Genomic DNA, 13545 nt, shown 5'->3' with positions numbered 1-13545 from the left:
CCCAAATATTTCCTCCAGTAAACCTCCCCCCTGATACCTCCTCCTTGTACACGCACACCCCTTGAGCAACCCCTACTTTCAATAAACAGACTGGGCTAATTTTTAAGTGACTTTGGGCTATTAGTGCAATAGAAATCTGGCAACCCACCTGACTCATTCCCAGGGTGCGGGGCAGAGGCAGGCTAGGGACTGGTTGCTGTTGAGACTCACTGCCAACTTCTCCCTGCCTCACACAGGCTTGTGCTCAGCAAAACCCCTGTGGAGCTTCCCCTGGGCAGGCAGGGCTCCTTCACCATGCTGCAGAACAGACGATGCTTGCACCTGCTCTCAGCAGTGTCCACAGCACCTCTCCCCCATTCACCTCCCCTGAATACAGCTGGCTCCTTCCCACTCCCCTCAGCACACAGCTGGCACTAGCCCTCAGTATTACAATACAATACAATATTTTTTGCATTAATGTAATGCATATTCTGAATTTCCAAAATATATAGCTTTGAAAATCTGAAATTACTCTGTTTTCATTGCTGGAAAATGCTGGCCCTAGTTATAAGGAATAGCCAGCATGGATTTGTCAAGAACAAATCATGCCCAAACAACTTAATTTCCTTCTTTGATAGGATTGCTCACCTAGTAGATGGGGGGGAAGCAATAGACATGATATGCCTGGATTTTAGTAAGGCTTTTGACACAGTTCTACATGATTCTTATAAGCATACTAGGGAAATGTGATTGAAATTACAATAAGATGGATGCATAACTAGGTGAAAGACCATACTCCAAGAGTAGTGATCAGTGGTTTGCTGTCAAATTGGGAGGGCATATCTAGTGGGGTCCCGCAGGGGTCAGTCCTGGGTCCAGAACCATTCACTGTTTTCATTAATGACTTGGATAATGGAGTAGAGAGTATGCTTAAAAATTTTTCAGATGACACCAAGCTGGAAGGACTTGAAGGCATTTTGGAGGACAGGTTTAAAATTCAAAATGACCTTGACAAATTGGAGAATTGGTTTGAATTCAGCAAGATGAAATTAAATAAAGACAAGTGCAAAGTACTTCACTTAGGAAGGAAAAATCAAATGCACAACTGCAAAATGGGGAATACCTGTCTAGGTGGTAAAGGGATCTGGGTCTTATAGTGGATTACAGACTGAATATGAGTCCAACAATATAATGCAGCTGCAAAAAAGGCTAATATTCTGGGTGTTTTAACAGGATGTCGTATGTAAGACACAGGAGGTAGTTGTCCTGCTCTACTCAGCACTTGTGAGGCCCCCGCTGGAGCACTGTGTCCGATTCTGAGCACCACAGTTTAGGAAAGATGTGGACAAATGGGAAAGATTCCAGAGGAGAGCAACAAAAATGATAAAAAGTTTTGAAAACATGACCTTTAAAAAAACTGGTCATGTTTAGTCTTGAGAAAAGAAGACTTAGGGAGGACCTGATAAGTCTTCAACTATGTTAAGGGCTGTTATAAAGAGGATCAATTGTTCTGCATGTGCACTGAAGATAGGACAAGAAGTAATGGTCTTAATCTGCAGCAAGGGAGATTTAGGTTAGATATTAGGAAAAGCTTTTTAACTGTAAGGGTAGTTAAGCCTTGAAATAGGCTTCCAAGGGTGGTCATGGAGTGCCCGTCTTTGGAAGCTTTTAAAAACAAGTTGGACAAACACTTGTTAGGGATGGTCTAAGTTTACTTGGTTCTTCCTCAGTGCAGGGGACTGGGCTTCATGACTTCTCGAGGTCCCATCCAGCCCTAAATTTCTATGATTCTACGATTAGGATAATTCCTGTCTCTTAAGCTGTTGAAAAATAAAGGTTGGTTCCCACTTCCTCTTCAAGATAAAACACACATTTTCCTAAGGCTCCTTGTCCCAGTGTACTCCTGGACTTCAGTTTTATATATCCTCTGATAGAAGGCATCTCATTAAGCAGAGTGCTTCTAACATCATACTTTGTCACGGGTTCGGTGCTAGGAGAGGAATGCTATCTACTGAATCATCCAGCTACTGAAACACCCCTGAGTTTGGAAGTCCATTATAAAGGAATGACTGCTGTATGTCTCAGCACTGTTTATCTCATGAGATTTGACGAGATCACTGTGCAAGGTGGTATGACTGTAGGTCTGAAAGATCTCTGTTTTAGAAGGACTTTTTAAAATTCTGGGTTAGCTCCATTATATAGGAATCTAATATTTCCTGGTTCTGGTTCAGATACATTGAAATAAAGCAAGAAGAGCTTGTAAAATTATAGTGCCATTGAATCTTAGCCCTGATTCAGCCTCACACTTGAACCTAATCTGGAACCAGCCACCACCATCCATGGCACATATCTGATTTGTACACTGCATTGATTTTCCCACTTGTACCTTGTGTTGTCATTTGTACCTATGTAAAATAGATGAAAAATGTGACATAAAGTCCAAGGTAGTGGATAATTGGGCTCATAAAGCATGACTTTTATTTTATTACTATTACTGTTTTAGTACATGTAACTTGGAAATGACAAGGAAACTATGTTAAAGAAAACTTTTAAGCATTGATTCAAAAATAGCTATTTTCCTCCCCACAAGGAAAAGTTATTGGAAAAAATGGAAAAGTGATTCAGGAGATTGTAGACAAGTCTGGAGTCGTCCGGGTCAGGATTGAAGGGGACAATGAAAACAAACTGCCCAGAGAAGATGTAAGTTATTTAATCTTTCCTTCAACTATTAAACTTGTATTTTTGAAAATTACGTTAATGCAATTTGTTAACAAATGGTTTTGGAAGGAGCAAAGGCAATACTGTTTACTCTCTGTGTAATATTAACAAAGTATTTGTAGAAAGTTGACAAGTCTGGGAAGGGGTGGGGTACTGGATCACTCAGTGGGTTAGTTTGGGATCTCCATTTCACATATAGCCGAGGTTGTTAGTATCTAATGGCTGTTTGGTTGCCTATGAGACATTATTTTGGTCTCAATTCAGTTGCTGGTCGGCTGGTATCCATATCACAAAAACTACTAGAATTGACACTAGATGGGAGGGACTCTTCTTGGCATTCCCAGGAGAAAGGTCAAAGAACTGGCTCTGGAGACTGAATTACCCTTTCACCCTAAAGGATGATCCTTGTAGGTTTTGGTTGAGGCACATTTGTGGGTCAGAGTAGAGGAAGATAACACCGCAGCTGCCAGTGCTGTACCTATTGCGTGGATGTACAGAGGACTTCACTCATCAGGGCTGTCAAACCAGCACCTTTCACCAACAATAAATTTACATTTAAACTTCAGCAACTCAGGAAAGTTGATTAAATAAACATATATTTCTCAATAACAAATTCTTTGATTTGAAGTATCATTTCTCTCACCTGATCCCCTGCACAACTGTCATGTAGTTGCTACACTCTTTATTCATGACAATATTTATTTGTTTTTTATTTAGAAAACATAGAGCTAGAACTTTGATCCCTTTAAGGTTCATCTGTGCTGAAAAGATGGCTTAACTTGCTAGTGAAGGATTCTCCCTTTTTGGGGGAATTTGGGAATGGCATAAAACCACCACAGCTACTCCTGTACTGGCAACTAGTGAAGTGGGCATGGCTGGAAAGTGGTATGGACTGAACGTCCCCATGCCCCAGCAGTCTGCAGCTGCTGAAATGGTCTGTTGGGGCCATAGGCAGCCAAGCATAAATTATAACAATCGTGAAGCTTCTCTAACTTATAGTAGCCTGAGGTTCAGAGAAGTGCAGAAATGTCTGTCACCGTTGCCTCCTTCCCCAACTGTATCTAGTATATACAGCCCACGGTCCAGGCTACATTGTTATGCATGGTGTTTGTAATTTATTTCCAATACTTAGGCAGATAATTTGTTGTTGGTTTTCTTGGGGGATTTTGATAATATGTTGCTCTTTTTGAGAATGATTATAGAGTTTTGTTTCTACAGGGAATGGTCCCATTCGTATTTGTTGGCACTAAAGAAAACATTGGAAATGTCCAAGTTCTTTTAGAATACCATATTGCCTACCTGAAGGTATGTTTTTATCTTTGTATTTTGGAAATGCTTATTAGAGGAAATTATCAATTTATATTTACATTCTTGAGCAACACCTTTACGTCTATGGGAGTAGTAGAAGTTCAGTTCCTCTCAAGATTAGCCCTAAGGTTGTATGTATGGCTTCAACTTTGTTCCCTTGCTCATATGCATTTCGTTGGCCTTAAATTATGTGATCACAGATTATCTAAAATACAAATAAGGTTAATAAAATAAGGCTGCAGGAGAACATTTTTGATAAATCTATATATATTTGATAAAAAGTGTGTGATCTCAAAATTCACCATATTGTCTTGCAGACATGCAAGGGAGCAGAGATAATGTGTTTTAACCTACATTTTTTGCATGTCCTAATTTAACAGTTCAATCTTAATATTTTAACATAGGTTCTCCTTTGAGTGATTCTGCATGAATATATATCCATATTATATGTGTGCATTCCCAGTGCCCTCAAATTGGAGACTGCAAGCTAGCATTACTCATCACAGCAATGTGCTGTGGACAAAGGATATAAAAGGGCAGAGTCATCCTCATCCCTTCTTGGTTCCTTCTTAATGCATGTGGCTACTAATTGGAGCTCCCCATGGTGTCTGGCTCATAGGCTCTGGAGCCCTTTCTTACTTGTTTGCAAAGACAGTGTTCTTAGTAGTGATAACATCAGTTAGGTGGCTTCTGCACAGATGATCTCCAACTGGACAGTAACTGTTTTTCTTCAAGATGTGTTGTGCACGTATATATTCCACAACCCGCATTCCTTTCCTGCTACATCAGAGTCTGAAGACATCAGGATTCCTGTCAGAAAGAACTGAGTAGGGGTCAAAGTGGCTCCACCCTTTATACTTTTAGTCCATGGCTTGAGCGAGTGCAACACACATGTGCCAGTCTGACAGATAATTCTAGCTAACATTCTCTAACTCTAGGTGTGTGCGTGCCCAGTGTACTGATGGGGAATATATGTACGCACAACATGTCTTGAAGAACAACAACAGTTATGGGTCAGGCAACTGTTTTTGCATGTGATGTGCTGACTCCAGCTTAACTAAGCACAAAGTATAAAGAAGGAATTAAGCATTAATGAAGCATAAGCAAAGTAAATACACTGCTACGCAAGGCTTTCTCTGGCCTTCAGACAGCTATCAAATAGATGATGTTTTATTGATTGGTAATGGGAGAGCTGAAAACCTGTTAAACAAACTCTGCTAAAATGACACCTAGGGTTGAATTCACTTTCTAACAACATATCATAATGCTATAAAACTGGTTATGATTTTATCTCTGTGAAAATAGGAAGTAGAACAGCTAAGGATGGAGAGGCTCCAGATTGATGAACAACTGCGTCAGATTGGTATGGGTTTCAGACCTTCTTCCACCAGAGGTCCTGAAAAGGAAAAGGGCTACACTACTGATGAGAGTACACTCTCCTCAGTACAAGGGTCCAGGTCATACAGTGGAAGAGGGAGAGGTCGCAGAGGCCCCAATTATACATCTGGTTATGGTGAGTATTTTTAAATTACAGAACAGGTATGGAAACTTCTGCCTAGGAAAATGATGCTGCGGTTTATTTATAAATATATATTCCATTTTTAGATAAGTTACTTACAGCTAATGCTATGAGTCTGTCACAGAGGTCACGGAAGTCATGAATTCCATGACTTTCCGAGACTTCTGCAGTGGCCAGTGTGACTAGGCCAGGGGCTGCCTGAGCAGCTCGGGTGGTCCCCAGGCCAGCTGCACCGGCCGCTGCTGGGGCAGTCTCGGGCCATTGTGCCCGTGCCCCTCAGCAGCAGGAGTTTGGGTGTGGGAGAGGGCTCAGGGCTGAGGCAGGGGGTTGGGGTGCAGGAGGGGGTGAGGACTCTGGGCGGCACTTACCTGGAGGGGGAGCTCCTCGGAAGCGACTGGCATGTTCAGCTCCTAGGCGGAGGCGCAGCCAGGCGGCTCTGTGTGCTGCCTCCACCTGCAGGCACCATCCCTGCAGCTCTCTTCCTCTCTGCCTCCCACCCCACACACATGCAGTGCCCCTAGCCTCCCCCCCCGCCAAGTTTTAGTCAAGGGTACATAGTACAAGTCATGAACAGGTCATGGGGCGTAAATTTTTGTTTACTGTGCATGACTTGTCCATTTTTACTAAAAATACCCGTGACTAAAACGTAGCCTTACTTATAGCGTGGAACACACTTGAGTGACTGCAAAGCTTGGCTAACATAGGAGGTAGAGCACCTTAATTATTAACATAGCATCTCAAATGACCATGAGGCCTTATGAAAATCCTTTTTGTTTGCATTCCTATTGAAAAGATGTTTTAAATTGAAGAAAAATGAAATGAAATGAAAATCCAGTCACTGAACTTGGTGAGAACATACCCTTTGACAATAGTATAGTTATATAATATTAAGGTGTGTCAGGGAAATCGTCTGTGCAACTGTACAGAAACTCAGAATGACGCAAGTTAAGCAAAGAAAACCATCTATTGAGTGTCAGATTTACATACATGTTTTCGGTTGGAACCAAAACAAATGAGGAGTCTCTGGCCGCGTTTCTTTTATATCACTGCATTGATTTTAAAGACTAAAAACAATTATAAACAGGTAGCACTCTCTTCAGAGTTTCCTGACTAAAACTAGTCAGAAAATTCCTGTGTTCTTTTTTAAGGTTCTGAGGCTGAGTTACTCTACGCCCGATTTACCTCTTAAGGTTTCTCCCCAGTTTCCCTCAACTCAGGGCGGCATTCTTAAGAACTCTGAAAATCTAGTGCAGAACCACCACTTGGCTTTTAACTCCCTGTAAGTCTCCTCGCCTCCTTTTGGCTCAGCAGGGCTCTTTAAGATTTCCCATGTAGTTTTAATTAGAGATCTTACTGAATTCCCCTCATTTACTTAAAAAGAAAAATCACACAGAATCTATTGTGAAGTGCTGCTGCCTGAGACTTACTGCCTTTTCCAACCAAGAAGTGGCTGCATTTCAGTGCTGGATAGACATGCCTTATATACATGGTTTTATGGAGCACTTTGATCCTTCAGAACAAAAGAGGCTACAAAACCATAAACATACGTCACGTTTGTTTCTGTAGTAATTTGTGGAGTAATTCTAGGTGATATGGAAAAAAATAACATTCAGGAAAGAGAGTGCCTGTAATTATTAAAAAATTATTTTATGATTGGGCTCAGATATGCCTCTTTTCTGTTTCTAAACTGGGAAAGAGTTTGTAATGAAGCCTTGTGGATGGGGAGGAAGTGGCAGATGTGGTATATCTTTACTTTAGTAAGACTTTTGATACTATCTCACATGACCTTCTCATAAACAAACTAGGGAAATACAACCTAGATGGAGCTACTATAAGGTGGGTGCAAAACTAGTTGGAAAACCGTTCCCAGAGAGTAATCATCAGTGGTTCAGTCAAGTTGGAAGGGCATATCAAATGGGGGCCCTCAGGGATCAATTCTGGGTCCCATTCTGTTCAATATCTTCATCAATTATTTAGATAAAGGCATAGAGAGTACATTTATAAAGTTTGCGGACGATACCAAACTGGGAGGGGTTGCAAGTACTTTGGAGGATAGGATTAGAATTCAAAATGATCTGGACAAACTGGAGAAATGGTCTGAAGTAAATAGGATGAAATTCAATAAGGAGAAATTTAAAGTACTCCACTTAGGAAGGAACAATCAGTTGCGCACATACAAAATTGGAAATGACTGCCTAGGAAGGAGTACTGTGGAAAGGGGTCTGGGGATCTTAGTGGATTGCAAGCTAAATATAAGTGAACAGTGTAACACTGTTGCAAAAAAAGCAACCATCATTCTGGGATGTATTAGCAGGAGCATTGTACGCAAGACACGAGAAGTAATTCGTCCGTTCTACTCTGTGCTGATTAGGCCTCAGCTGGAGTATTGTGTCCAGTTCTGGATGCCACATTTTGGGAAAGATGTGGACGAATTGGAGAGATTCCATAGAAGACCAACAAAAATGATTAAAGGTCTACAAAACATGACCTATGAGGGAAGAATGAAAAAATTGGGTTTGTTTAGTCTGGAGAAGGAAGACTGACGGGGGACATAATAACAGTTTTCAAGTACATAGAAGGTTGTTACAAGGAGGAGGGAGAAAAATTGTTATCTTAACCTCTGAGGATAGGCCAAGAAGCAATGGGCTTAAATTGCAGCAAGGGAGATTTAGGTTGGACATTAGGAAAAACTTCCTCTCAGGGTAGTTAAGCACTGGAACAAATTGCTTAGGGAGGTTGTGGAATCTCTGTCATTGGAGCTATTTAAAATCAGGTTAGACAAACACCTTCCAGGAATGCTCTAGATAATACTTAGTCCCGCCTTGAGTGCAAGAGACTGGATTAGAAAACCTTCCAGTCCTACAATTCTATGATTTTAATCTTATGATTAAGGTTGTCATTTTAGAATTTTTCAACTACTTTTTGGAATATTGGACCAGCAATTAGCATGATCTTTGTTTAACCCTGATGCCAGTAAGTCCAGAGTTCCCTGTGCTAAAGCATTGATGATTTGTGCCTACTGTCCGCACCAAAAAATATTGCTTCCATGTGCCAGAGGTTAAACTATTTTGTACTCTTGGTGAATTGTGTACTAAACTGGAATGGGTGCTGTTCAGTTGGCAGTATCTTGATGTAGTACATAACAAACTCTTCTATCTCGGGGAGTTCAATTTTCAAGGTGTTGTACCTTCATGAGATAATCACAAGTGGCCAAAATATTTTCATCCCTGATTACTTCAGTGTCTGAGTGCTTAAAAAGGCAGGAGCTGTATTTTTAATCCAGTAGAAAATTATGGAGAGTTTGTTACCCAGAGGTATCGGATTGAGATTTATGGATATAACTTAACATAGTTGTTAAGTTGTTCAAACCAGCATTACAGTGGTTGCATGATTGAGTAGTTGCTTAGTAACTCTATAAGATGGTAACTCTGAGAATTTTCAGAGAAGTTGCCTAGAAACTGGATTCTATAGCCCACATGTGTATATATAGATGGAATTAATCCCTCAGTCCTTGTGTCCATGTACGGAAAGACAAAATAATGTATGTTATGCATGAATTGCACTTGTAAATCACTAAAATTGCATAATAAATCGCTGACCGCACATTTCTCTTGTTATTCCAAAACAAAACAAAACTAAGAGTTTTTTAGAGAGTAGCTAAATATCAGTTAAAACCTAAGAACCATATTTTTATATCAGATACACGTGGATCCATGTGGTCAGTGGGATTCCTATGTGCATCTGAAGCCAGAATGTGACCACAAATTTCATGTCTATCTCTTTGTTTTTCTTTTTTATACTGTTAAAGGTACAAACTCTGAGCTGTCAAATCCCTCTGAAACTGAATCTGAGAGAAAAGATGAACTGAGCGATTGGTCACTGGCAGGAGAAGATGACCGGGAGAGCCGACATCAGCGGGACAGCAGAAGACGTCCTGGAGGAAGAGGGCGTAGTGTTTCTGGGGGTCGTGGACGTGGTGGACCACGTGGTGGGAAGTCATCCATTAGCTCTGGTAGTGTGTTGAAATATATTTTGGGTTTAATTTTTATTGCAGACAACTGGCTGTATTTTCTCTTCTTAAATTAAGTAAATCACTATTTTAAAGTATGTATATATTTTTTTTGAAATATTGCAACTTTTAAAAAAAAATAGCAGGCTGTATATTGCAAGCTAACTATCAAAACTTACATATTTACAGTTGGATCATGTAAGTCATGTACAGTCATGTCAGGATTTGCTTGTTTTATGCACCATGTTGTGGAAAGTTTAAGGGCTTTGCTTTTCATCCCGTCTCTCCCTAAACCTTTACTCCTAGTCCTCACCCCTTCACCAACCCACACGGATAATTAGACGTGGAAGAATTTGACTGTTACTGATTTTTATATTTAACTATGTATTTATTTTTACAGTTGCTAGAAATTAAGGAGGATAGGTATAGGGGTAGGGTAAGGTCAGTGCTGACAGCGTGGCTGCAGGGGGCTCCCAGCACTGACACCAGACCTGCAGGGGGCTTCCTGCATGGCCAAAGGGCCCAAGACACCAGGGCACAATGTGTAGGGGAGGTTGCAGTCCTGGCCCGGTAGAGCAGAGACCCCCTGCCAGGATTGCAAATAGGAGGACAAGCCCCCGACTGCAGGGCACTGCTGAACAGTTCCTGCCCTTGGTGGCTCCCACTCTCCTGTCTGGTGAGCGAGTGAGCAGGGCTGTGACATTGGAAGCCCCACATGTATGTATCTGCTAACTAGGTGTAGAGGGCCATTCAGCAAATAAATGGATTAAAAACTAATGTTCTAAAAGTTTGTTTTAAATATTACATTCAGGGTCTCTTGATAAGATGCTGACATGTTCTACTGTGCTATGGTGCCCTAGAATACACCCTGTTGGATTATCAGAACTTGTGAAAAAGCCCAAAGTAACTAGCATAAAACCGTAACTGTTTTGTATGGCAATGTACTGCATGATTTTATACATTTTTGTATTTTAAAATGTATAATGACGTCAGCATGACCCACTATTTGTAACTGAAGTTTGTCTTAGATGGGCCTTTTCTGTATGATATTTAGTGCTTAAAGATCCGGACAGCAACCCTTACAGCTTACTTGATAACACAGAGTCAGACCAGACTGTGGACACTGATGCCAGTGAATCTCATCACAGTACTAACCGTCGTAGGCGGTCACGCAGGCGAAGGACTGATGAAGATGCTGTTCTGATGGATGGAATGACAGAATCTGACACTGCTTCTGTTAATGAGAATGGCTTAGGTATGTTATCAATTGGGAAACAGAACCACAGAGTGAGTTAACTCACAAAAGATTGTTCTGAACAGTGGAAAATCTATTTTTGGTTAAAAAATAATTATTAATGTATTATCTAACTTTTTCTCTTTCGGTGAAAAGTCTTCCACATCCATGGAAGTACCATGGGGTTTCCTTCTCTGACTGGTCTCTACTGCTATCCTATACCATGTCCATAATACTTCTGGCTAACAGAACCTTCGTGGGTCTGCTTTGGTTCCTGTCAGTACTGCTGTTTTAATTAGTGCCTTCTGAGGCTGATTAGAGAAACAAGGCACTTTTGGTTCTCCTTGGGACCAGAATTCTACTTCCTTAACCCTTGGCAACTTGAACCTCAATTTAAGAAACCACTTAAACACCTGTTTGTCTGACCCCATTCGGCCTATGCTTAAGTGCTTTCCCTGAATAAGCCCCATTCACTTCAGTATTTGCATAAGTGCTTTCCTGAATGGGGTGCTTTCCTGGATCTGGGTCTTGAGGAACAAGGGGCTAGTATCCAGAATATAATTGTCTCCCACATATCAAAAGTATAAAGTTACCCACTGAAGAATCATCTGTTTTGTGGTGACATTGAGGTCAGACAAATCTTACTGCAAACGTAAGGAAAACTTAACTTTCCAGTGATGTGGGGCTGATGATCAGCTTGTTAGTAGTTTAGTAGCAAGTTTATATTTGATTTATTATATGTTCAGAAACCACATGCAGGCATTGATTCAGCAAAGTAAACTTAAGTGTATGCTTAAAGTGAAGCATGTGCTTGAGTGTTTTACTGAATCTGGACCAAACTGTGAAAGATCAAGTTTCTAATCAATTTTGAATGTTTCCAATTCAAAATTCCATTTTCTTTCAGTGTATCTTATTTTGTCTTCCATGTTAATAAAAGCAATCTGTGCCCATCCTTAAACTGCTGAAGAAAAACAGTTTTATCGTCAGAATAGTTCATGGTAAACTTTGCAATTGCAGATGATAGTGACAAAAAACCCCAGCGACGCAATCGTAGCCGCAGGCGTCGCTTCAGGGGTCAGGCAGAAGATAGACAGCCAGGTAACTCAAGTGGAGCTGTGGGTAACCTCAGATCACAAGCATGAAGGAATGTCGTGTCTGCTGTTTATGTATATCTATAAATATATATATATAGCTGCACTACTGTAAATAAAAATTACTTAATAACTAACAAGACTACTGTGTACAAGACAAAAAACAATTCTCACAACAGAACATATTTAATTCATAACCTGTCTAATGAAACTAACTTTTTTTTATCCTTTAAAATTTAATTTTTCATTTGTAAATACAGTTTATGCTTCTGATGCTGTGCTCCCATTGAAGTCAATGACTAAACTCCCGTTGATTTCAGTGGTTCAGAATCAATCTCTGTAAGAATACCGGGACACGTTCTGCACTTACACCTGTGCAACCCCCTGAAAGTGACATGACCAAATATTTTTAAAATTTTCACTATTGGCTTTTTTCATGTGAGAGGAAGATGGCTTGGAACAGCAGTGGTGGCATAGCTTAGTACTGAGGTGCATTGACAGAACAATGTGAGGGAATTTACATGACATTTGCCTGCCCTATGTGTCTCTCAAGCCAATTCTATCAGTCCCTCACTTTTATGGATGTAGTAAATCATCCATAAATTGAAAAAAGACATTTTAAATGAAATTGCATGTTTCTGGTTTTTTGGTACTGTGGTTTGAGGCATTTCTTTTGTGTACTAACACTTCAAATCTTAAAGGTGAATTCTCTGATTTTAAGTGTTACCTGTTCTAGAAAATGTGTGACTAAATTCATAAGACATTTTGGTACATTTAAAGAGATGTTTTCCAGCCAGCTATGCTCGAAATTTGACTGGTTTACTTGCATCTGTTTGCTGAGGGTCATGTAATCGTTCATATGTGTAGGTTTTTCCTGAAACACATGCTTCAGTGCTCTTTTTAAAAAAATTAATGCAAACAGTCCGGTACCTATGAGCATTCTTCAGTCCTATAATAAATAGATGTGTACTTACAAAGAAGGAAATAGATTGGTAAGAAAATCAATTTCAGCTTCAGCCTCACAAGGGGTTATTGTAAATGAGAAATATAAGATATTAGTCAGCATTTGAAATGCCATGACAGCATTTCCCTTCAACTGAAACATGCTTTATTAAAAACTCAGACACCCCCCCCCCAAAAAAAAACCCCCAAACTATCCCTCAATTTTGCTTTCAATCAATTTAGTTTCTCCCCATATTTCAGAAGTTGAATGAAGGCTGTGCTTTTCTGTTGCCACTGTTGTTCAGCATAAACTTTGATTATATTAGTAAATATTCGTAAATAAAATAAAAGAGCAATAGCATGTTAGGTTGTGAGAGTAATAGTGAAAGATATGTAGTTTTATAATGTCCTCATGGATAATGCTCTCCTGCTAAATGTATATAATATATAATAGGAATAAATGGAAGGAGATTATAATGATACTGTTATGGCAGAGATGGTACTGAGTCTTTTTTTCCTTTTGTAATGTGATTTTTTTAAATTCCATTAGTTTAAATATGAGAACATGAGAAAAGCTCACTGAATAATCAAATGTTTAAAAATCAATATACAAAATTAGTTTTCATTTGAGACATTTAGTTGTAATGTTTCTTACTGTTGCACAGTTTGGATGAATATTTGTGCATACAAGACTTAAGTACATGCCTAACTATTCATGTGAGTAGTTCTGTTGCATGTATGTAAG

At 39.9% G+C, this 13545-nt stretch overlaps 1 protein-coding gene across 2 annotated transcripts in view; it reads left to right on the top strand.

Moving 5' to 3' along the window:
• The window catches only part of FXR1 (FMR1 autosomal homolog 1), a 60366-nt gene that overhangs the window by 43413 nt on the left and 3408 nt on the right, over nt 1–13545 (top strand). Inside the window, exons 10-15 of one of the 2 annotated variants that reach the window (XM_074963507.1) lie at nt 2570–2679; nt 3916–4002; nt 5311–5518; nt 9333–9536; nt 10588–10788; nt 11785–11865. In XM_074963507.1, the coding sequence (XP_074819608.1) occupies nt 2570–2679; nt 3916–4002; nt 5311–5518; nt 9333–9536; nt 10588–10788; nt 11785–11865 (891 nt within the window). The remainder of the gene's footprint in view (nt 1–2569; nt 2680–3915; nt 4003–5310; nt 5519–9332; nt 9537–10587; nt 10789–11784; nt 11866–13545) is intronic. The other variant, XM_074963508.1, reaches the window with a different exon arrangement.

This window comes from Natator depressus, chromosome 9 (genome assembly GCF_965152275.1).
Source record: "Natator depressus isolate rNatDep1 chromosome 9, rNatDep2.hap1, whole genome shotgun sequence".
NCBI classification, from domain to species: Eukaryota; Metazoa; Chordata; order Testudines; family Cheloniidae; genus Natator; species Natator depressus.
This window is presented reverse-complemented; position numbering and strand designations above follow the sequence as displayed.